The following is a 25,092-nucleotide window of genomic DNA, read 5'->3' on the forward strand; positions in this document are numbered from 1 at the left end:
ATTAGTGGCACATTTGCTATGATACATTAAAATAATATGCAAGATGATACTATTGTTCATGATGTATGTAATTTTCCTTTTTTTTTTTGCATCTTCTCCTTTTCTTGGCAGGAAAATTTCTCACTGTAATTTTCTTCAGGGATGTTTGCTGAGTGCTGCTCCTAGAATACTCACTAAAAATTGACTTTTGAATTTTTGGAAGATAAATGGATAAAACAGTAAAATAACAACTGAAACCTGAATTCTTCATTACTGCGTCTTGCTTCTGGCCCTTGTTTGTTAAAGCTCTTAGTTTTTCTATGAGCTATGTTCAAAATATCCTACCAGTTGGTCAACTCCTCACTTTATAGAAAATAACAATACTGCTCTTGATACGTAGATATTAGGAGGTTGAGGCACATCCAGGCTCATTGAAGGGGCTCCATCTTTTGTTTTCAGTACTGGGACATGTGGATGTTGTAAATAGATAAATTCAGTGGGAGTGGGAAGGAACATGCTTTCATTGACCAGACAGACATTCCACTGAATTCTTTTTCAATTCTAAACAAGATTTTATTAGTTATATTTGTTTGCTATTTTAGCTTTTAGACACTGCATTTGTTGTTTGTGATATGCTCTTGTCCTCATAAATAACATTTATTATGTTTCCATTTTTGAAAATGTTGAAATGTTTTTCATTTGGTTGATGATAGACTTTCCACAAGAAAAACCACTTTAAGAACTGTATAACTAGAAAAATGTATGGTTAGGAAACTGTAAACCAGCTCCTCTGCTGGTTCGTGACTCTTGCTATCGTTTGTTTCTAGTGTTGGTGTAAACAACATCTTGGCTTCATTATGTTGCCTTTTGTAGATATCTGATCCATGCATGATCTATGAACAGTACTGGTGAATTGATTAGAACAGGGCAAGTTGAAGAGCTCTTCTGGCTAAGAAACTGTTTGAGCTATGTTTGTTTATTTTCCCATTGTTACCTAACAAGCTATCTGAAAGACAGTGTATTTATAGTTATGGCTGAGCTGGTAATTAAAAATGTAAGTCACAGAATGCAATCATAAGTGTGGCAGAAAACCTATGCAGTGCTTGACTTTAAGACTTTAGGATTAACAACTGAAATAGTAAACTTGCATTACAATAACAGCATTAATACTTACCTTCACCCAAGGGCATGTAATTAATTTTACCATTGATCTTCGTGATGCCCTTTTCGAGATTGGTAAAAAGATGGTTATCATCATCACCATCATTCTGGTTCAGAGAAGTTATTTCAAACCAATGAAACTGTAGTCCTTGAAAATTATTCTGGACCAGTGTGACTTTGTGTGTCAGTCTTCAGGTAAATAGTCTGTTCATAGTCTTAAAACAAATCCCCTTGCCTAGTCCCTGTGTGCAGAGAAAACTTCCATGGAGGCTAAGCAAAAGGCAGCAGCCATGGTTTGTCTTCATATGAATGTATTTGTTATTTAAACCTAGCATGAAAACCATGTAGAGCAAGTATCATTCACTCGTTGTACGTTACAGCAGTGTAAGCATTTAATTTAGCTTCTGTTTCTTTCAATTCTATAAGATATTTAGGCTCGTGTTTCTGTGATTCCTACCTAAATTAGATGCCTAGAACAAAGGCTATGACCTTCCTTTTGTGCATTTTATTAAGAACGTGTCTGTCAATATGGCTGATAGACCTGGGCTGGATGCCAGGTGCCCACCAAAGTCACTCTATTACTTCCCTCCTCAGTTGTGCAGGGGAAGAAAATGATGACAAAAGGCTTGTGGGTCAAGAGAAGTGCAGGGAGAAATCTCTCAGCAATTACTGTCACTGGCAAAAGAGACTCAATTTGAGGAAATGACTTTAATTTATTGCCAATCAAATCAGAGGAGGGTAATGAGAAATAAAAACTACATCATAAAAGACATTACCCCTCATCCCTCCCTTTTCCTGCACTTAACTTCACTGCCAATTTTCTCTATGTCCTCTGGCCCCAGCAGTGCAGGAGGATGGGGAATGGGAACTGTGCAGTTCATCACAGGTTCTCTGCTGCTCCTTCCTCCTCACACTCTTCTTCTGCTCCGGCACAGGACATTTCATCAGGGTTCAGTCCTTCAGGAACAGAATGATCCAGTGTGGGTTTCCTGTGGGGTCACAAGTCCTGCCAGCAAACCTGCACCAGTATGAGCTTCCCATGGGGTCACAACCAGCTTTGGGCATCCATCTGCTCCAGCAGGGGTCTTCCATGGGCTGAGGGTGGATCTCTGCTCCCCTGTGGACCTCCATAGGCTGCAGTGGGATAGCTGCCTCACCATGGTCTGCACCACAGAAGCCACTCCTGTAGTCCTGTAGCCCCCACATGGCCAAACCCTTGCCACATAAACACAGTACGCTGAGATACTTGGAGATCTCTCCATTGACTTGAAGATACTTGGATCACCCTTTTGTTACAATACTTTGTTACTTATTTACACCAAAAAACACATTTTGAGGAGAACAGACAAGCCTTATTGTGAGAGCTGGTTAGTAATTGAACATTTAAAAACATAAAAACATAGCATAAAAAAATAATTCAGCACAGAAGTATAGCTCCTGCAAAATGAACATTCTTTTGTGGAAATTTTGACTTTAGGACTCTCCCTTTAAGACGCACTCTGATTCCTTTTTAGATAAGGGCATCATGTGACTAAAATGTCCTGTAAATGATTTAGAACAGTCTAGGAGCTTAATCTGTTGGCAAAGAATAAATGGATGAATAGACCTAAAGATCATACAAATTTAAGGATGTAAGAAGTACCTCATCCAAAAGCCAAATTCAATTCCAGCATCTTGTCACTTTAACAGTGCCTAGTAATGGATACAAGAAGAGGAGCTGTGTAGAGCTTGTACAGAACAGTGCCTCACTGGTATATATTTCTTATGGCAGTGTGTATTTTAGTGCTGTACTACTTTAATTACTGCACTATGGAATTGCACATATGTAAATGCAATTTAATGGCAAAATAACTTAAAATAAACTTTGATTTGGTTCAGAATAGATTCATTCCAGTTAAGGATGCTGAAAATTTTAGTTTTATTAAAAAATAGAACTGTTTTTTAACAGCTGCATCTTCAGAAATTTTAATTGCTTTATTTTTATTGCAATACAGGTTGAAAAGTAATATTGAAATACCAATATTTATTTTTATGGGGGGAAAAACCCCCAAAATTTTGCTTAACTCTGTGTATTATACATTGCTTAATATATAGCAGATCGTATTAGGCATCAAAGTAAAATGGGGATGCACCCTTTCTAAAGCAAACAAGGCCCATATTTGTGATGATTGATGATGTTTTCATATGGTATTGTAGGAAAAAAATACTTTATTTTTAAACTACTTTTGGCATTTTCCTACAGCATATAGTACATTTGCTAAACATATGAAAAGCTTCACATAAATAACATTTAAAATTAGGAGTGCTTTATTTTGGAACATTTTGAGGCCACTTCTTTTTTTAAACTGCAGTTTCTTCAATTACTGTCTTTCTGATCTGTCATATGATATTGATAGTGTATTTGGAATGCTGCAAATCGGCGGAATATGTCTGAGGCGTTGGTTTGGCACAGTAAGTTTTCACCTTTGAAGAATTTTGTTTGAGTTAAATCGAACAGGAAAAATTAGTGGTCTCAGCTGAGTTATTGTGGGCATTTACCTTCACTGAGATTTTACCTGATGAGAAATTTACCATAAAGAATGCAGAAAATAGTATGTTGCCCTAGAAACACACAAAACTTGCTGTAGTAAGTGTAAGGGTGCAGATTTTGGCCCTGAAAGAAAGTTGTGTAGCAGAACAGCATGAAAAAACATCTATACTGCTAATGTATCTGTTCTTTTCTTTTATGTATAAAATCCAATAGAATCAACCATCTACAAAGAGAAATAGTCCTACAAGCTATGTGCCATAAACTCAACAGTGCAATAGTGGAGTGTATGTGAGATTATTTGTGCATGAAAGAATGCAAAGTATTAACAAAAATACTCTAGCCCATACTCCTATGTCCTAGTTAAGCCAATGCCAAACCTCAGAACATAAGAACCCACCAGAAGAGGCAAAGAGTGAACTTCCATGTCATTGCACAGATGATGTGGATTGATTTTTTAAAAAATGGTGAAAAGGAAAAAGTTATGCCCAAACCTCCCATTTTAGAGACGGTGAATAGTGTGATAATTATACAGTGAAATTCAGACAAGCAACCCTTTTCTTTGCTAGAGACTGCATGGGTCTCAGAGCACAAGATATATTTACTGTGCTTTGTGTTCTTAGTTAACATAAAGAGAAGAACAAAGTGGCAGGTCACAACAAGGGAGGAGATAGCTGTGGTACCATATTAGAATGAATGTGGCAGGGAAGTGTGTGCAGCAGAAAATCAGTCCATGTAAATGAACGGCAGCATCTGGAATGTTTTGTAATGCTCTTAATATAAGAACAGCAAATACAGCTTTTTTAGCTTATAGCAGGCTTCATTCTGTGTCTGTCCTGTTATCTTTTTCTTCAGTACCTTCAAAGAAATACTATCCCTGGTTACCATGGCAGTCGAGTTGTGTTACCAGGTTGTGCACTGAGCTATTTTTGGATCTAGAGGCTGGCAGCTTGATTGAAAAGGTCCTTGACTGAAAAGGTCATTGATTAAATAGACATTTTTGAAAAGCTTTGATAAGCTAAGCAAGGAAAGGTGACCTGTTGAGAAGGTGTGGCAGGGCTGGAGCTGTGCAGATTGTGGGGGAAGGTCTCTGCCTTTGTCTTTGAAAATGCAGCAATTCACCAGGCCAAAGTCCTGCCTGCTTACTGTGTAAGCTTTCATTTCTGGATGGACTCATGCTTGTGTGAGAGTGTTCACTTTGTACACAATTAAACAGCAAACAACCTTTGAGTTACTATTAGGTCAGATTAAAGGAAATAAACCAGGGCAGAAACAAAGGAAATCTCCTTGTAACAGTGAATTGTATCTCTTCAGTTATCTGTTCTACTGAAAAAGTAGAAATTTTCAGAAGGGGTTTTTGTGGTGTTGCTTGTTTGTTTGTGGGTTTTTTAGGGAATAATTATTTAAATATGTAATAAAACAAAATAGAGTTAGGAGGCACCTGATCTTCTAAACTGGCAAACTGTAGTCTCTAGGGACATAAAATTTTGCATCCCAAATTACAAGACTTTGTTTAAAAAGCACTTGTGTAAAAGAAAACAGCCTAGATGATACAAAACCATTCTAGTACTAAACTCATGCCTTCTTTTGCTTGATATTAGAGGCTGATGCTCAGGTGGGTATTCTGTTTGTGACTAACGGAACTGCTGTAATTAGAAATTTGTATTTTATGTGTTGATGAATACTTCTTAGCTCACTAAAACTCTCTGTAACCTGTAGTATTTGAAATAGTAGTGTCATGCTTCTGGGGGAGCTGCAGTGTTAAAACTGCTTATGTTAGTTTATAGATCCAGGTACTAGTTTGTTATGTGCAGACTCCATGACCAGACTTTCACATACTAAGCAAATTCTTGTGATTAAACACAGTGTGTTTATATCATATTGGTTGTAGACACTAAGTTCTTTTATAGCTATTTCTCTTTCTAAGAAGAAAACTATGAATTGAGCACAAGAATTTGCTACAGTGGGGCCAGTGTTGAAAGCATCTGCAGTCCAAGGGTATGAGACCTGAAAAGTACAAATGTAGCTAGAAGATTGATATGGGTTCAATCAGTCATTTACTACAAAAACATTCAAACACTGAATATTTTCAAACTGTAGAAGCCCTCTTCTTTGCTGAAATGCAAACCAGCATTTGTGCCATTAAAAGTAAGCTTTTTAAAGACTTTTCATGTGAGGTGAAGCTATGTGTATTACAGTAGGTAGATTGTAAATGACAGTTTAATTCCTTCCTTCCCCTGGCCGTTATTAAACCAGCTGTTCAGTGTATTTGGCAGTGTTTCTATGGTTACCATCAAGAATGCATCTTCACTAAAAAAGGTGCATTTTAAGTACAGGTGAAATGCTAAAGCTGGAACCTGTATGCAATGCCAAGATGACAGCATAGGCAATGAGTTGGACAAATTTAAATAGAAATGTCAAGGAGAAACACTATCATTCTTCCTTAAAAAATGCTAATTTTAATGTTAATGAAAAATGCACACCTCCTAACTGCATTGATCTTCTGGAAGATCACCCTGTCTGTGCTCATACTGAATTTTTTTTCTGACATATAAAAAGCAAAGTTGTGCAGGCACCCCTGTACTGGGAAGCTGCTGAGTTAGGGTGGGTGCTCTGGGCAGATCAGTGGGTCAGCTCTGACCTGCACAGTAGTGAACAGCAGGTGCGGTGGCCAGCTTTGAAGGTGAACTGGGGTGAGGAACCATTTGGACCTTTTGACCATCTGCTTGTTGTCTGAGCTGTGTCAGACAATGACAGCTGGCTCATCCTAGGTTATTTGCTGAAGAAATAGTGCCATCATTTAAAGTTTGTTAGGGTGTTTGGTTTCAAGGGCTTAGGTAAAACCGCCGGCAACTGTTGATTTGATTCCTCTTGCCATGTTCTAAAGTTGTTTGTTTATTTCATGAACAATTATATAATATTAGGAGCTATTTAAGTATGCATACCTATGCAATCCAGACTTTGTTGCTGAAGTTAGTGCATCCTGATTTTTGTCTTTGCAGCACTTGACCAAATGTGGAAAACGTTTGGTTTACCTACAAATGCCTACAAATGTAGGGCTGATTTTTGTTCTGCTTATGGGAGAACCCTGTGCAAAGCAGATTTTCAAAGTACTCAGATGGAGATGTGTGTGGAAATCCTGTTGGGTTTACCAGTATGAAATTTTCCCATTCAAAAATTCTTTCGGTGAGTGAGCTTACTTTGGTGCTGGATGCTGTAGTAAGATTAGGACTGAACACAGGGTCATGAATATCATAAAAACATGTATTTTAAAAAATCACTACATATGGATTCCAGTCTCCTGCCTTCAAATGTTGAGAAACAGCAGTTAACCCCCTCATGGAATAGGGTGCACCTCTACAAAAATAAGAACAACAAAATCCCATGAGAAATTTTGCCATTGCTAGAGGACAGGGGAGAGAGTCCTATCCTTCATTAGTGCATTTGCACTTTCTGGGCAAATAGGCACAAAGTGAAGAGCAAGACTTCTTGGAAGTTCCTGCCCTACCATGTACAGTGAGTGAGGAAGTATGAAGCAGGTGAAAGAGCTGGCAGTCATGATTTTGCCTTCAATAGTTCTAGTTCTCCCCATACATTCAGTGCTCCAAACCATGGTAATGATTTCTGCTAGCCCCTGAGTACACATTGTTCTGCAGCAAAACATCTGTGAATTCCAGCATGGCTGTGCTGACCTGCCTTGCAGCAGAGCTGTTCCCAGACCACAACCTGCAGTGGCAGTTGATGACATGCATCCAGAATTGCAGGTTCTGCCTGAAATCTGTATCCAGATGATATCCAGGCAGCAGGCACTCTGTATGTCATGCTTTTGATTTATAAGGGTTGGGATCTGCAATCAGTTATGCCCATATGGATCTAGTAAAAAAAAATGAGATTGCCAAGGTGTGAATGAGGCTGGCTGTTAATGCTTCTTCCAGTGTGTAATTACAGGATTGTTCACCTGTGAAGCAGAATTGATTCCAGCTCTCTCTCATGCAGAATAAGGAATTAACCAGGGATAAAATCTTCAAAGCACTGCAGTGATATAAATATTAATTTGAAAAATGGAAATTAAATGTTTTTAAAGGCAGCAGATATTCATTTATATGGTGAGTCAAGCTGCAAGAAATATGTCCCTTTTCTTGAAGTTGACCCACTCTTTGTGGTCCCCCGTTGGGAGCTTTGGTAAAACATTCCTTGCAGAGGACCTGTCTCATTATTCCCTTTTCATTGTCAATGTTTATAGAAACTGTTTTTCATAATGGAAGAACATATTCTGTACTAAAGCAACCTGATTGTCTTTTAAGTTCTCTGAAGCCTTGAATTGCAAGCTGCAAATGATTGTGGCAATAACAATAATAAACTCCAATTGTAATTACAAAATGAGGAAGAAAGGAAAACCATGGTTTATGTTCAGGTGGTTACTTAGTGAGACATGCCTCTGTTGAGTTTTGCACACTGAACCTGTGATTTTGACAGTTCCTGCTCCTTGAACTTTCCTCCATGTTTCTGCCTTTGCAGTGCAGTACTCAGGCACCTCCTGCACCATGCTGCAGCAGATGGAATGCACCCAGCCAGCCTGCTCTCAGGTGTGCTGGCAGCTGCTTTTGGCCCAAGTGGTCCTGACTGTCCATTTCAGTCACAGTCTGCTGTTTTACCTAATCATACAGAAAGCGAAATCCCAAACGCTGCTTTCTTCCACAGCTTCTTTCCCATCATGTGGTGCCATAATAGAGCCTAATGAGGCATGTTCACTAACATATGGCTGAGCTATCTCAAATGTCTCTATAGATTATGTATCACCAGATGCAAAGCTAATGCCCCGTCCTACAAATGCTGAAATAAAAAGAATGCACATAGTTAAAAGTCAAAATGGGTTATTAAATTTCTGCATACTACAGTTTTTGAGGTTGGAGGGAACCATATGGAAAATACATACTTTTTACTTGGATTCTGCCCTTGTTCTTATGGTGTCCCTGGTCCTGCAAAAGGGAGCTGAGTTGGCAAGATGTACTTGCCTGTTCCCCTTTTTCCCTATGCACAGCAAAAGAATGAAGGAAAACAAAGTCTTTTATTAATTTTCTTTTTGCTTTCTGTGACTGAACTGGCATGGAGCATGCTGCAATGTGTCTAGGTCAGCAGAGAAGGAGCTTTGGTTCTGAAATATTTCTGTTCAACAGGTCTTCAGAGCTCCTGGAGTGGAGCTCTGTTTGCTCCACCCTTTCATAAAGGATGTTCTGAAGTCTTTAGTTACTGCTTTGAGAGTGAGATTTTCAGTTTGATCATTTTCTGTAGAAGTTTTCTAGTTCCCACATTCCTCTTGAAGTATCTAAAATCAGAAGGACATATTTATATCCTTGTCAATAGAAAATATCTAGTTGGAACATTAGTAACATATAGTCCATTTGATTGGTTTAAATTAATTGGACAGAAATTATGTTAAAAATCCATGTGTATATGTTTATCCTTTGGAGAAAAATAGTTAAACCCATTTTTCCTTCAAGCTATAATTGCTCAGATTACCTCAGGAAATACCAAAAGTTTATGTCCTTGAAGGACTACTTTGTTGAGCTGCTGAAGTAATCATAAAACTCAACCATCAGAAGAAAAAAAAATTTTAAAAGCCAAAATAAGGTTGTTTCTTAGAATTGCATCAGTTGTTAGCAAAGAAGCTGAATCAGTACTGAATCCTGAATCTATCTGTATGTATCACTGTTGAGCTTTTAGTGTGATTTGTCACACTGGAATAAACTTCCCTTTTTGTTAGTGAAAAGTGTTTTCCCATGGTCCTGAAGACCCTTTTACTTCATTTTAAGCATGTCAAAACACAGTTTTTATAGTGTCCTAGCAGTATATTTGGAAAGTATACTGCATGCACATTTGAATATTTATAAGAATTTTATTTATTTTCCATTACTCTGCTTAAAAATGGATTGTAGAAAGTTCACCCTAAATTCTGAGAAGATATATTCTCAATGAATCATCCATTGATTCTCCTAAGGCACTTTGAGCTAACTCTAGTTTTACCCTGTCTAACCACTAAGTGTCCAACTTGAATGGCAGACATCATCCCTACTAAACTTGTCTTGACAGCCAGGAGATTATAAAGGTAGCCCAAAGTTTAAAGGTTTGGTTTTACTGAACTGCCAGAGGTTCTGTGTCTTCACCAGCTTCTACGAAAAGCTAGGTGATTTCTTAAAAAATATCTATAGGTATGTAAAAGGTTGTCCCTGTTAGTTGAGTTACTTGAGTTTACTGCAATTTTACTACTTAAACACACTGTGATTCTAGCATTTAGTGTGTATTTAGTTAAACATACTCATTGCTAAGAAAAATTTTCCTGCATTTGGTCACCTTTCATCTTCATTTTCATGTTGAAAATTTTACTTCACAAATGGATTATCCTGAGGAATGTACTTCCAAAGCGCTATATTTTGGGACTGAACATTGTATTTTCTTTTCAAATAATTACTTCATAAAGTTCATATAAAATGTAATTGTTAGCAGCTTGCAAATTCAGTGGACCTTAGAATTCACTATTAAGGGGTATTTTGACAGAAACTTGTGATCAGACTGCAGGTGATTTCTTTCCAGATACTTTCCACAGAGATCCCTACTCCTAAGAAGTATATTTTGGAGCTTTGACTCCTTTTGTGTGTATATTTTATTTAATGAGTTACTTAGACAAAATGTTTCTACAGCCTGTTTGAAATAACATTAACTTTACCATTTGTAGAGATAAATTAATCTTCTGAAACAGTACTTGTTTTCCACCCTGATGCATTTCCAAATTGGTATCGACTAGTAGTAGTAGTAAAATTTAGCATTGTTAAAGATTTAACTAAATCTAAAATTAGATTTTCTAAAGTGTTTCTAAATTAGAATTCTGTTTTTAAACAGAACTTGCTGTCTTTCAGTGGCTTGGTGAATGGTAAAGATCACATAGTTTGAAAAGAACTTGGCTCTCAAAAATTGAATTGGGAGTGCTGATTTTTTTCCACATGGTCTGACCTTCTCTTAGAGTAGCGATACATGTTGAAACTCTTTTGACAGCCTGCTGAATTTTATCTTACATCTCTCTTAAGTGCTATTTTATTTCTGTGTACTCTCAGGAATTATTTACCTGACCTCAGCTCTTGGCCACCTGGCACATTCTGCACTCTTCCTGACTGTTTCTGCACGGGATGGGGGTGGCCTTCCCTCTGCCAGCAATGCAGCTGTCAAAGTAAACATCCTTCAGACTGTTTTGGTCCCTGCCATATTTGAGAGATCCCGGTATAGCTTTTCTGTTCCAGAAGATGCACCTGAAGACAGTGTGATTGGCACTGTAAAGGCCAGAGAGCCTCCAAGTAAGTAATTCTTAGTCAGAGATTATGTTGTATTTTCGTTGTGACCATTAACTGGAAATAGCTGTTGATTTTTTTTTCCCGTGAACCTCTCTGTTATTCATTCAGTCTGTCAAGCATTAAATAGAATTTACCTTTGGTATTTACAGCAGCTGGTGTAATGGCTGGTTTATCAGGATGCTCTTTAGAACAGTTGGAGATTTTTGGTACTCTCCTTGGTGGTACATGGAGATTGGCAATGGCCTCCATTTTCTTCCTGATGGATTTCTGCAATTGTAAATGAGGAGATAGGAAGCATGCTGTGAAAGTTTAAGTAAGTGTGACAGTCTGGCTCAAGTTAAAGCATTAACCATGCAAGGCATATCTCAGAGCAATACTTAAAATCAGAGAGTATTCAGAAGTTTCAGAGGATCTGCAAGAAGTGCTTCTGGCCACCCCTCAAAAAACCAAACCAGAACCAACCGACCAAACAAAACCCCACATTGTCTCAAGTTAAGTGGAGAAGTCCAGATGAATGTTTGCAGGACCTTTGGAAAATATATTTAATCCATCTGGTTTTGTTATCATTTGTAAATGGAAATGGATTAGCTCCTGACAGTCCTTGGTCATAAAGAACCCTGTCCAGAGAGCCATACATATTTGGTTCCTATGCAGAGCAGTGGGATCTGTGAGTCCACATAACAGCCTGATGATGCATCTGTAAGTGTAAGGTGGTAGATGGCAAGGTTTCATACAAGCTTCATTAGTCAGGTCCTCCCATTTCCTTCTTTTGGGAAGAACAGTCCTCAGGGTGGAGATAGCACCCACTGTGTGGCCTTGGTAGAAAGCCTGAATCTTTAGACAGCTTGTTCTTAAGCTAGCATCTGATGTATAAATGTTACAACAATGGTCACCCATGAACAGTAAGTTTATTAAAATACATTTTTTTTCAGAGAACTGCCACCTGTTTCATTCCTTGCTATAATGAATGCCTGTGTGTAGTGAAATTGCTCCCACAAGACTAATTTATAGGCATGTTTTTTCTGTATTTTAGATCAGGGAGAAACAAGAGGCTATTATGTGATTTTTCTCTGTGGAGTTTTATAATACCAGTGTGATGAAAATCGAAGACTGCAGAAGTGAACAAACTGTATAGATTCATATTTTACTGAAGGGGCTCCAGGGATGGGAAGAAGGGACCATAAAAAGCCCAAGAATGTCAAACATCTGTGCAGCTTACATTTATTCCATTGAATTTAACAGCATGCATTCTCCCCAGATGTTCTTGCCAATGTTTATGTTATCACTTCCATTTTTTTGGTTACACTTCTTGTTGTTGTTTCCATTTCTAGATTCACTAGAAGTGGTTTCTTACAGAATTTGCTCCGGTGATCCGCATGGGAAGTTCTCTATCGACCCCCAGTTTGGCATTATCCGCACCAAGAAACAGCTTGACCACGAAGCTCAGTCTGTTGTGGTGCTCACTGTTCAGTCACAGCTGGGTGACTCCCCCATCTACAGCAGCACTCAAGTCAACATATCTGTGACAGACATCAATGACAACCCTCCAGTGTTTCTTACCAAATCTGATAAAGTAACCATCTCACATACCCAGCCTCCTGGCACTGCTGTCTACATTGCTCATGCAGAAGACAAAGACAGTGGCCTAAATGGGGCAGTCAAATACAGCATTGCAAGCAAGCAGTCAGATGCATTTAGCATTGATCCAAGTCTCGGAGTGGTAAACCTTACCAGGACAGTGTTTGCGGAAAAGCAGCAGGAATATATTCTACATATAGCAGCCAAAGACTGTGGAAGTCCTCCTCTGACTTCTTTGTTGATGTTGACAGTGGTTATTGAAGAGCAGAAGATGGGCCCTACTTTGGTTTTCCAAAGCTTGGTGTATCAAGTAGAAGTCAGTGAAGCTACTTCTCCAGGTGCCCAAATCCTTCAGGTTCAAGCCCACTCACTTGATCCACACAGCATTACCTCCAGCCTGATGTATTCCTTAGAGCCTAGCACTGATTCTGTTGCGTTTGGAATCAGCTCTGATACTGGCTGGATTTATCTTCAGAAACATTTGAACTATGAATGCGCACAGATGCTGAGTTTTAGAGCCTTGGTCAGCATGTCTGAGGACGAAAACCTTAGGCAAAATGCAAGTACCTCTATAATAGTTAATGTCCTGGATGAAAATGATCATTCTCCCATGTTTTTGCGTGAGAGCTACTTCTTCGAAATTGAGGAAAATCTGATTCCCAGTGGTGTGGTTGGCACGGTTACAGCTGTTGACAAAGACTCGGGAAGAAATGGACAGCTTTCCTATTTCCTCTTGTCTGATGGAAAGTATTTCAAGATGAATTCCAACACAGGTAGCATTTTATGATTTGTAATCTGCCTAATATTGCTTTTGGAAAGCAGCCTTCCCTAAGGGTACGGAAGTAAAGTATAAAGCTTCCAGAAATTGCTGTGAATCTTTTGGGTTGATATATGAACATTTTAACTTAGAGTGTCACTATTTGGGGAATGAAATAAATCCAATATATTTTCATGAAGAATGAACTAGCTCTTGGGATTTTTTTTTTTCATTACTTTGTTCAGGTCACTTGGTCATAAGTTTTGGTGTTTGGCTGAAACAAATTAAAAGGAAAAGTTTTAAGTTATAGCTTCAATAGTTCATGTGAGAAAAATTTTTGCCTGTGATCAAGTAGAGTTGAAAAGTACAAATCAGCCATAACTATAAAGGTACTTATGAAGTTAGACAAAGTGATTTAAAATACTTGTGAATGCTTCTGTAACTGATGTCAAAACTGAGTTCATGTTGTACACGGCATCAAAGAAGTCAAATTGGCTGAGAGAAATTTTTCACAGCATAGGGTGTACTCTGCAGTGAATCCCAAATGCCTCAAGTAATAGGGGTTATGTCTACACAGTATAACACCAGAGATCAGAGCATGGAGAGCCTAAAGGAAGAGAATCCTTCAAGGGATACAGGCACCGTAAATAATCCAGTTTAGCAAAATTCCATGTAGGAAGCAATGATCTGCTGTTTAAAATTCCTATTTCCAGATGTCCAGTCCCCATGGGGAGTGAATAGGCTTTCCCAGAATTTCTCTGTATGAAATTCCTAAATAAAAGCAGCTTTTGAGTACATTTATGGAACTTTATGGGCAAACAGATTACTAGGAGTTAACCAAGAAGGTTTTAAAAAACTATGTGGTTACCTGTGTGATGAGCTTTGGTCAACCGCAAATCTCCGCCTATATTGGGTATGGCTAAGCAGACAGGGAGAATATTGGTCAGATTTATTTGCTGGGTTTACCAGAATGTGTGGGAGACATAAGGGCTTATGATTAATGTACATAATTAATAAAGGCCCCTTGTCAGCACTTAAACCCCTATGCTCATGTGTTATCTGTCCTGGAGTGTGGTGAAGGCCAGATGGATTTCTTTGGAAGGTCAGCACTTTGGTTCATACTGTTTTATACCTTTGCTCTGGGGCACCCAGTGTACAGTAAAACAGGTCAATAGGGCACTAAAGTACACATGCAAAACTGTGATTGACAGAATGCTTCTGCAGGATGGGGTTTGGAAAGCTGAGGTTTTCATGTCAGTGATCAGGTGTATCAGAGGGCATGTATTGTTATTTCACATTAAATTAAATGCATAATTGCATGCACCGAGTGCTAGCACACAATAAATGCCTAACTCCATTTCTCCCCCCTTTTCTTTGGCTGTCAGGTGAAATCATAAACTGGGCGGCGCTGGACCGCGAGGAGCAGGCACACCATGAGCTGCGGGTGCTGGCGACGGACGCGGGGCAGCCCCAGCGCAGCGCCACAGCCACCGTGCACATCGCCGTGCACGACCGCAATGACCACGCGCCGCGCTTCCTGCAGGGGGCGCTGCGCCGACAGGTGGGGCGGGGCACTGCACTGCGCTTCCTGCAGGGGGTACTGCACCAACAGGTGGGGCGGGGCACTGCACTGCGCTTCCTGCAGGGGGCGCTCCGCCAACAGGTGGGGCGGGGCACTGCACTGCGCTTCCTGCAGGGGGTACTGCACCAACAGGTGGGGCGGGGCACCGTGCAGTGCTTCCCGCAGGGGACGCTGCGCCGCCAGGTGGGGGGGGCACTGCACTGCCCTTCCCATAAAGGGGCGCTATGCCGACAGGTGGGGCGGGGCACCGTGCTTCCCACAGGGGGCGCTGTGCCAACAGGTGGGGTGGGACACCGTGCAGCACCGCCCTGTGGCCACACTGCTCACTGCAGGTCCTTCCGAACTGGGGAGCTGCACACAGCCAGATCTGAAGAATTGCACAAGACTAACTCTGTTCACGTGTGCGCTGGAATTCCTTTTGGTTTCTGACCTCTGACCATAGTAAAGATGTTCGAGTTAGTGCTCTATGCAGACTGTGACAGAGGATTGCTAGAACTCTGTTGTTTAACCATCTCCTGAAATGCTCATTGAACACTAAATATTACTGAAATGGAAAGTAGTGCAGCAGCTAAACTCTTGTGTTATGGCAAGGGATTTGTTTTAAGATGGGTTTATCCACGTATAATTTCAAATCATTTATGAACTGCTTGGTGACAGGTTTTGGAAGGGCAGCCATCAGGGACACTTGTTGCCACCATCTTTGCAAAAGACTTCGATTCTGGAAACAACGGTGTTGTATTATATTCAATAGAATCAGGTAAGAATTTCAAGGGTTAATTAATACAAAAAGGTACATTAAAATAACTAGCATTTTAGAAAAGCCATGTATCATGCAAGATTTTATGTTTATTTTGTGTCAGGTAGAATAAAGCTGCCTTTGTAAATAGGAATCAGCACCACCATGTGTCTTATGAAGTATTTAATGAAGCGCAAGCAGCTGCCTTTCCTTCCTTTGCTCTCTGTCCCATCTTTCATGTGGTTTGGTTGCTTCTGTGGCTGGCCAGAGAGTGTTCAAACAGCTCTCAGAAAGGACTAGGACCATGATCTTTTACTGTACAGTTTAGTATTTCAGTCAGTTTAACATCTTAAAGGAAAAATTAACTCCCTTTTCCCATGACCAGTTGAAAATTTTCCTGCTAAAATAACAGTTTGTGACAGTCTGAGACAGGGATCAGAGGGATCAGCAGATAATCTGGGCAAACAATGAGGTTTGTGGGTTTTAGTTCAGGTTTCACCCTTTGTTTAATGTCAGTGTGTTAACCTGACATAGTGTGGCCCCTTAAAAACACTTCTCTTTAGTTTTCCCCATAATTCCTACATGTAATAGTTCACTTCTGGGGTAAGTGGTAGGATCCAGTTTTGTTTGCAGTGAAATTAATAACAGAGCAGTCCCAAGTTAGAACATGAGTGGGACTGGGGCATTAATACTGGTAGGAGACATAGATGTGATGTCTGTATTTGCTGCGTACCACTTGCTATGCTTCCATAAAAGTGAGAACTCCATCGATAACCAGGAAGAAAAACAGGTCTTTTCTTCCTGCTTTCGTTCACTATTGCTTCAAAACAGTAAGAGTTCCCAGGAACAGGAGTATTTACTTTTTTGTTTGGTTTCTGTTCTATTCTACCAGTTTTATGTAATCAATACTTTTTAAGCTTGGGATTTGTAATCTATGGTAAGTTGCATATAGATCTTACAGTTTCATCAGAGCAAGAAAACATAATTCCCTTAATTTGAATATAAATGACTGCCTGTTCCAGAGGGAATTGGATGGTATCTTAGACTTCTGCATAGTGAGTAAGAATATTTTGCACAAAAAAGTTCCCCCTTGTTAAAAAGGGAACGACTAATGTGCAACCCTTTGTTTGAAGAGTGATAGCCAGGCAATACAGTAAGTGTTTTTCAGGGGTCTCTGCCTGTTCGTGTATCTAACTATATCCCCTTCCTTCAAACAGCACATTGGATTTTCTTACTGGCTTCACTGTAGAGCCCCCAGAGGGGAATAAGTAAGAGTTCAAATTATAAAAATGACTAGCAACACAAAATATGACTAGTCTTGCAAAAGCCGTCTCTGGAAAGAACAAAAACATAAAAACAGCAGCAAACACACCCCCATCTCCCCCCATTTCAAATGCAAAAAAACCACTAAAAATCCCTCCCAGCCTTGGAACTAGATGTTTTCCTGATAAACAAATCCAGAAACAGCTGAGCTTCTCTGATACTAATTTTTGTTGTTGTTAGTTGGCTCACAGCCTTTAACATCTGGTCTTCTGTTTCTTGGTGAAGTTTTTGCCTGGTTTATATTTTAAATAGTACTTTCTTGTTCTGGGACACTGTTTGGTACTTAAATATGAAGAAGAAACATGATCTGATTTACAGCTATATTTGTTAAACAGAGAGACAGCAGGTTAGTTGGAGAACTCCATGCAGACCAGTGCTCCATTCTTCAGTCATGGGGCTGCCACAAGATGGAGAGCTGCAAGTGTCAGTGTCAGCTGTGAAGCTTATAAATGTTGCTGGGTAATTTTTAATGTTCTTGAGATCATAAAGAAATTTCAAGATAGGAGCAATATATTAAGCTATTAGGAATGTTAATGACAAATGCCAACAAAATACATGAGGGCAAATCTGTAAAAGAACTATGAGGTTTACACACTAGATGAATTTTAGGTTACAGGGAAGTGTTTCCTTCAAAACGCCCCTTCCTCTTCCTAGAAAATCAAAGCAAACCATCCTTTAAAAATGTATATGCATGGAAGTGGGTGGTCTCATGACCCTACTTCCACTTCTGTGCTATCACTAATTCAGAGGGATTTAATCCCAGTTGTGTGTACTGTTTATTCCTTAGTGATGCTGGCAGTCGGAAAGTGATTTGCCTGGTCTGCTTATTACTGTCAATAGGATATAGTATAGCATTTATAACAGAAATTAGTATTTATAGGGCATCTGGAACTACTGCTTTGTGTGTTAAGTCTAGCATTGACAGAGGCTTTTGCAGTTATATTTGGAGCAATTACGTGAATGCAACATTAGCCCTTGACTACACAAGTGCCAAGAGAAGCCTAGTTACACTGCTAACATGGACAAATTGGGAAGTGCTGTCCATGTGTCTGTGAAGTCCTTGTTCTCCAGAATGGCCTGCAAGCAGTGTGTAGGGAGCATTTATAGACTTGCAAAGGGCTACATTTCTGCACAAGCCCTGATCATGTTCAGGTTCTTTGGGAACCATGGCCTTGCCTTCCTCCTTTCTGTTAAAGGGAGCAACTTTTCCATCATCTCAAAGGAGAAGGACATGGTCAGGGCACTAAGTATTTTAACGCCTAGGAAAGGAACAGTTGTTCAGGAAATTAGGTGAAAATACGTAGCTAACTATGACTGTGTGCTGAGGTCACTAATCTCTGAGAAATCTCTAGTGTTATTTTCTGTCTGCTTTCTGGGCCATTTTGCCTAAATGACAGTTTCTGTAAGGCCTGAATGTTCAGCCAGCCAAAGTTCACAGTAACACATTGCTTGGTGTTTCTGAGGGCACCACTGGTTTTTTCTTTTTGGTTCTAAACTACAATTTCTCTGATCATCTTTGAGAGCACAGAGCTGAAAGAGTGTTTGAGTTTTGGGGAACCTCATGTAAATGAAAGTCTGGCTGACAGTTGGACAAGACAGAGGTGAAAAATTTAATTGTAAAAACATGTATTTATTAGCAGGTTACTTCTGCAAGCTCAAGAAGAGACTGGGGCCCTTGGAGTCTAATTTATGAGACATTCAATTTTTTCTGTTCCATGCTTCATCTGCTTTTTCCAGTTTCCTTATTTCTTATCCATTTCTTCTATACTTTCTTCCTTTTCTCCTCAGATACAAAAGGACATATTTAGGGTGTTCGATATAAACAGCAGTTGTCTAATTCAGGTGACTTATGGAGATGAGAGCTAAGGAAATATTTCTGGAAGTGCAGTGAGCATGAGCTTTTAGACCAATGATTGTCATGCTGTGTAGGTGTTAAACTTTTTTCTCAGTGTAAAAGTTTTTTCTGAATTTCAATCAAATGGCTACAGTTGAAATACATTTTTAAAAATGCCAAAAAATCAGACATGGGGCATTTCACTTTTGACTGTCTTTATAATGTAGAATCAGATAAAAAAATGAAAATGTGAAACACTTAAAAAATGGAAGTCCCAAGGGGTTTTTCTTCTATACAATGTCTCTTTCCAATATTTTCAGACTTTTTTGCCACCAAAATATGCACAAAACTATTTCATGCAATACTTAGTGTAGCTGTAAGTGTAGGTTTTAGCAAAATACTGAAAATATATGCATGCAATTCACATTGTGTTCTGTTTCTCATATCTCCTGTGACTTTTACTTAGCTGGGATTTTGTGTCATTAAACATTATATGGAACAAAATAGCAGATCTGTGACTGTAGCCATATTGTTGGGACCTACACCAGCAAAGTAAACCAAAAGCTATTTATGAAAAGAGTAATATAGCATTAATATTTTGAAACTACCATGAAAAATGCAAAATGCAAGACTGTCGCATTCAATATAATTGTCTTTATCTATTGTTTCCTTTTGTTGGCAATTTCCTTGTTAGTGTTCCAGACAGCAAGACTCAACTCAGAAAGGACTGATGGAGAATTAGAAAGCTATACTCATGCAAAAAATAGCAGAACAATATTGAAAAAAACTCCTATTTGTTGGTTGCGAAAACTGGGTTAATTAGTTTGTTAAATGTTTTTTTCTTCAAATGTTGCAGGTGCAAATATTTTACTGTTGCAGATGATATAATTGGATACAAAAGTGAATATCTATATGTGCAGTTAACTAATTTGAATGTGCAGAATTGGGGAACATAAACAGCTTCATGCTCACTTAGGTGCCTATGGAAATATAGTTGTTTATGTGTGTTTTGTGTGCTACATCTGCACTGAATTTAATTTTACCACAGTTGCTTACTGTAATAGTGGCTGTTATGCTGCAGGACTTTATTTAACCCGCTAGTGCACCTTATTGAAAATTCACATAACAGAAAGCTGCTTAGTAAAGCTGGATAGTATTCTAAGAGAGAAGTACTTATAACAATTGCGATTTTCTCAGTGTCTAGTGATGTATACAGAGTAATAGATACTTTCCCATTTTACTAAAATTTGAAAGTAATTTGTATTTTATTTCTTGAACATGGGGGAGCTATGTATCAGTCTCTTTTCCCATGGGAGCTTTAGATTGGAAAAATTTCTTTACTTAATGGTTTGTCAAGCATTGGTACAGGCTGCCCAGGGAGGTGGTGGAGTCATCTTCCCCAGAGGTATTTAAAATGCTTGTAGACATGGTACTTAGGCACATGGTTTTGGGAATTTGACAGTGTTGGGTTAAAGGTTCCATTTGATGATCTTAAGGATCTTTTCTTCAACTTAAATGATTCTCTAATTCTAAGTCAAGAAGAGCTATCTATTAATCTGTGGTAAAATTATTCTTTGCAACTCTCAAATAAATGATGTGGCTGCAAGTAATAACTTTAATTAAAAGCCACTTATTGTTAGAGTGCCACCAGTCCTCAGTGAAAGACATGAGCATATTTTCCAATATTCACATGCTGCTCTGCAACAGCTTACAGATTGTGTAAGATTCTGTAAGATTGTGGCTACAATCTGGCTGCTGGTACAGAGCGCAGGGAGGGCAGGTGGCATGGCGGGCTAGGGGTCAGCAGTGCTCTTTGCTGGCCCCATGATCTGCAAGTCACAGGAGATACTTTACCCTTCATGCCAGTTTGGAGACTAAGACTTAATTCTTTCTCTGGCCCTGTCTGCCAAGATTAGAAATAGGAGGACCAGTCCTGAGTTGTCACCCTCCTGATGCACACACCATTGGTGTGAGTAAAGTTGGTACAAAACTGGGCAGTTGGTTTAGTACTCTGTGGAGTTAAGTGGTTTATAATAAGTACTCAATGAAGGAAGAGGAGGTGAACCAAAAAAGCCAGAGACATCCAAATGAGTGCAGCAAGTCCCTTTCCTCCAGGTCCTGCTCTTTTTCACTGTTCATTACAATGTTCAGTACTATGTAGTCAAGCTATTACTGATTTGCAATAACACATACCCATTTTTACCCCACAGAAGAAGATATAGGATACTTCCAGATTGATGCTGTCAGTGGAGAGTTAAGAACATCCCGGCCTCTGTCACATGCTGAGAGATCTGACTACAGAATGATGGTGATAGCCAAGGATCAGGGGATGCCTTCGCTTCAAGGACGTACTGCTGTTTACATCCAGGTACTTATTTACCTTGTACAGATAGAACAATTATGTTAAATGCTTTGTTTCTTTGAAGAAAAAAAAACAATTTTGGAAGAAGGTTGGGAAATAAACTGAAAAAAGGAAGAAACTCAAAATTGTAAGCACCTTGTCTCATGGTAATTTAGCTTAGCTGTTTTTTTGTTAAGGGAGGAAATGAGGGCAGACTCGATTAGTTAAGAATGCACAACAGCATTCTGGATCATTTTGCAGATAGATGGTGCTTGTGCTTTAGGAGATAATTGGAAACACTGGGAAAGAGGAGGAAAACATCCAGGTAGGCAGAGAGAAAAATATCAAGTGGGACTGAAAGTGGGGAAGAGAGTAGACTTGTTTGTTTTCTCCACTAAGTTGCTCTCTTTTCTAAATTCTGTCTCTATAACCTTGTATAAGGATATCTTATTTCTTTGTGCTGATTTATACAAGGCTGCTCTTCATGGGAGTGTGAAATGCAGCATGTGCTCATTCCATAGCCAGCCACCTGCTGTTCATCGAGCCACAGTGGGGCTGCTTTGTCCAGGCCACCTGTGCACTCCTCTGTCAGAGGCTGAGTGTTATTGAAGCTGCTATGTTCAAGTCACCCCTAAGATGGTTAATTTTGAATAGTTTGTAGCTTCAGTTCGGGCAAGGCAAATGCTGTTCCTACAATTAAAGAGAGTTAAAGGACTCCTCTCCCTGAGCAACGGGAGAAACACCAGGTGATGAACTGACTGTAAACCCCATTCCCCGTCTCCCTGCACCCCTGGAGGAGGAAGGAGGGGCTGGGAGGAAGGTGCGTTTTTAAGCTCTTTTGTACTTCTCATTACCCTGCTCTGATTTAGTTTGCAATAAGTTCAGTTAATATCTCTATTTCTAGTCTGTTTTGGCCGTGATGGTATTTGCTGAGTGATCTCTCCTGGTCCTTATCTCAGCTCATGACCTTTCATTATGTTTCCTGTCCCCTTTCCAGTGGCAGAGGGGAATGAGGAAGCAGCTTTGCTGGTACCTGGCATCCAGCCATGGTCAGCCCACTACACATTACACTGTTCATAATGACAGTGGGAAAATATTGCAGTCTTTGTGTTTTGGTTGCAGGTGATCCCACTTCCCAATGGGAGATCTGGCTTCTTTCAGAACTTCAAGCACTTTGTCGTACCTGAAAATTTTAAACCTGCGCAAGTGTTGCATTCTCTGAAGGCATCGAGTAACCATCTAGAACTTACAAGGAACCTGCATTTCAGTATTGCTAAAGATGATAATGTTCATTTTGAAATAGACAGCTTAACAGGAGACCTTTACCTTTCCAAGGAGCTTGACTATGAAACAGATTCACACTTTCTTTTGCAAGTTATTATAAAGGATTATAATAACCCCCCACAAAATAGCACTGTCTTCCTAAGTATTGATGTAGAAGATAAGAATGATCATTCTCCACATTTTCAAGATGACTTTGTAGTGATTGGCATAGAAGAAAACGTACCTGTTGGCACTTTGGTTTACACATTCAATGCAAAGGATGGAGATGGCGGTTTTCTGAACAGCAGAATAGAGTATTCCTTAGAAATAAGTAACACAGGTGAAAATCCATTTCTTATGCACCCTTTATATGGCACCTTGACCACAGCTTCTCCATTGGACAGGGAGATTACTCGTTCTGTGATCTTAACGGTGTTTGCAGAAGACCAGGCAATAAATCTGACTGATCGTCGGCTGGATTCCCTGGCTGTCAAAATTGTTATTTTAGATATCAATGACAACAGTCCCAGTTTTATGTCTTCACCTCTTTCCTATGTCATGGAGGATGTGGAGGTGGGCTTCCTTGTACACCACATAGTTGCAAAGGATCCTGATGAGGGAAGAAATGGACAAGTTACATACCACATTCTTTCAGGCAATGAAAACAAAGCATTTGTACTGGATAAAATCACAGGTACCATGACTTCTCTGGGGTTTCTTGTGTTGTGATTCTCACAGTAACTTTTGGGAGTGCATACCATACAATAGTGAAATACCACATTCATGTGGCACTCTGCTGAGGTGACTTATTGTCCTCAAGGGTGATTGCCTTGGGCAGAGCACCACGCAAGCAGAGCAGTGCAGAGCACAGTAGTTAAACACTGTGAGACTCAGCTCAAAAATTTTGGCATAACACTGTTACTGTGTTGTGTAGGTGTACTGGGGCATCTTCCAATAATGTATTGAGGAAGGTGGGAAGAAAATGCAGGCAGTGAAATACTTTGTTCTGATTTTGGCATGATGCATACTTAAAGCATGTGCACACGTGTATGTTATGATATGTGCACATGAGGAAAGGCAAAGTTGAGATCAGGAAGTCTGCATCACTCTGTGAATGGAATGTGTTCAGTGGAGGCTCAAAGTGCTGATGAATTTCATTCTACAGCTCTCTGAAATTCTCTGCTTTCTAACTATTAGCTCTCACAAATGCTAATATCACTTTAATTGTTGTAATATTTTCTGGTTTTTATTCTGATTTTGAATCTATTAGGTGATGCAGCTGACACTGATTTGTGGAGCTCCTAACTGCATAACCTATGTGCAAAAGAAGACAAATATTTAAGTTAAATATAGTTAAAAAGTTAAACCCAAAGTTAAATAAAAAGCAATTTCTGAACTTCACTTGAATTTTCCATGAATCCCAATTTCCCTGGATACCAAAGGCAGTATTTCTGGGCCAATTAGCACTGTAGAGGGAATCACAGGTAATGAATGACTGCAAAGTCCAGAAGCCTTGCAGCAGTGGCATGGTGAAGCTACATTGGAGCTGTGAGTGCTGGAACAGCTGGGATCCTAACCTGGAGCAGAGTTCTTTTTTAAAACCTTTTTTCTTTAAACTAGGACTCTTAACTACAGCCCAGTTTCTAGACCGCGAGGTTCAGGAGCACTACAGTTTGACAGTCATGGCTCTTGATGATGGCAGCCCAGCTCTCTCTGCCACACAAGTTCTAACCATCATTGTTCTTGATGTGAATGATGAGGCCCCGGAATTCCTGAAGCAACTTTATGAGACTGCAGTTCCTGAAAACAGAGATCCAGGGGAGTTTGTCATAAGAGTGGAGGCTGTGGACCGAGATGCAGGTAATTTGTGTCCTTTTCCTTGTAATATACTTGTGAACCATAGTAGACCAATCTGTTCTTGATGCCTTGTGTGTACAGCTGCTGTGCTTTTCCCAAGGTAATGTATGTCTTTCGAGTTTCAAAATATGAGTTTTGGTTCAGACTCTCAATCTTTAATTAGAGCTTGGAGCTATTCTGACTTGCACTTTGGGATAGCTTCAGCTCTGATGGGTATATTAAATGTAAAATGTGTTCTTGTGTGACACAGCATGTTGTAGGTTTCACATGAAGAAAGACAACGTTCTCTGGTTATAAATCAGCAAACAATATTCAACTCAAATTTTATATCTGAACGTTTTGTCCCTCTCAATCAGAACATTTTGGATAAAGCAGTTTTAAAGCAGTTCACTAGTCAAGAGTCCTGGTTTTGTAAGAGCTGGCAAATGTGCGCTTATCTCTTCTGACCAGAGAGGGGCACTGTCATCCAAGATTTTCAAGCTGGTTGAGCTGTGAAGGGATAGTGGAAGCTGCTCCGGGTTTTAAAGAGGCTTTTTCATGCTAAAGAGTGTTAATGCATTGCATTTCGAAAACACACAGAATGGAGAAATAAGATGTGGGGATGGTTCATCTCCTCAGTGAATCACATGTGAGGACTAAACCTGAGAGAATCTGCTAAGCAACAAAAAATTCCCTCCAGTTCTTCAACTACCTGCTCTTTTGAACTGTTTAAAATGCATAGCATACGATGTTACAGTTCATCCGTGTACTGAAGCACTTATACAAGGTCTGTGTGATAAATAATAAAATCTGGAAAGAGAGTTAAATATTA

General features: G+C 39.5%; 1 protein-coding gene across 1 annotated transcript in view; it reads left to right on the plus strand.

Annotated features, from left to right (window-relative positions):
- The window catches only part of DCHS2 (dachsous cadherin-related 2), a 103,874-nt gene that overhangs the window by 50,860 nt on the left and 27,922 nt on the right, over positions 1-25,092 (plus strand). Inside the window, 7 exon segments of the mRNA XM_030948275.1 lie at positions 10,777-11,013; positions 12,342-13,361; positions 14,731-14,906; positions 15,585-15,684; positions 21,031-21,188; positions 22,284-23,118; positions 24,045-24,284. Of these exon segments, the coding sequence (XP_030804135.1) occupies positions 10,777-11,013; positions 12,342-13,361; positions 14,731-14,906; positions 15,585-15,684; positions 21,031-21,188; positions 22,284-23,118; positions 24,045-24,284 (2,766 nt within the window).

This window comes from Camarhynchus parvulus, chromosome 4 (assembly GCF_901933205.1).
Source record: "Camarhynchus parvulus chromosome 4, STF_HiC, whole genome shotgun sequence".
Lineage (NCBI taxonomy): Eukaryota > Metazoa > Chordata > Aves > Passeriformes > Thraupidae > Camarhynchus > Camarhynchus parvulus.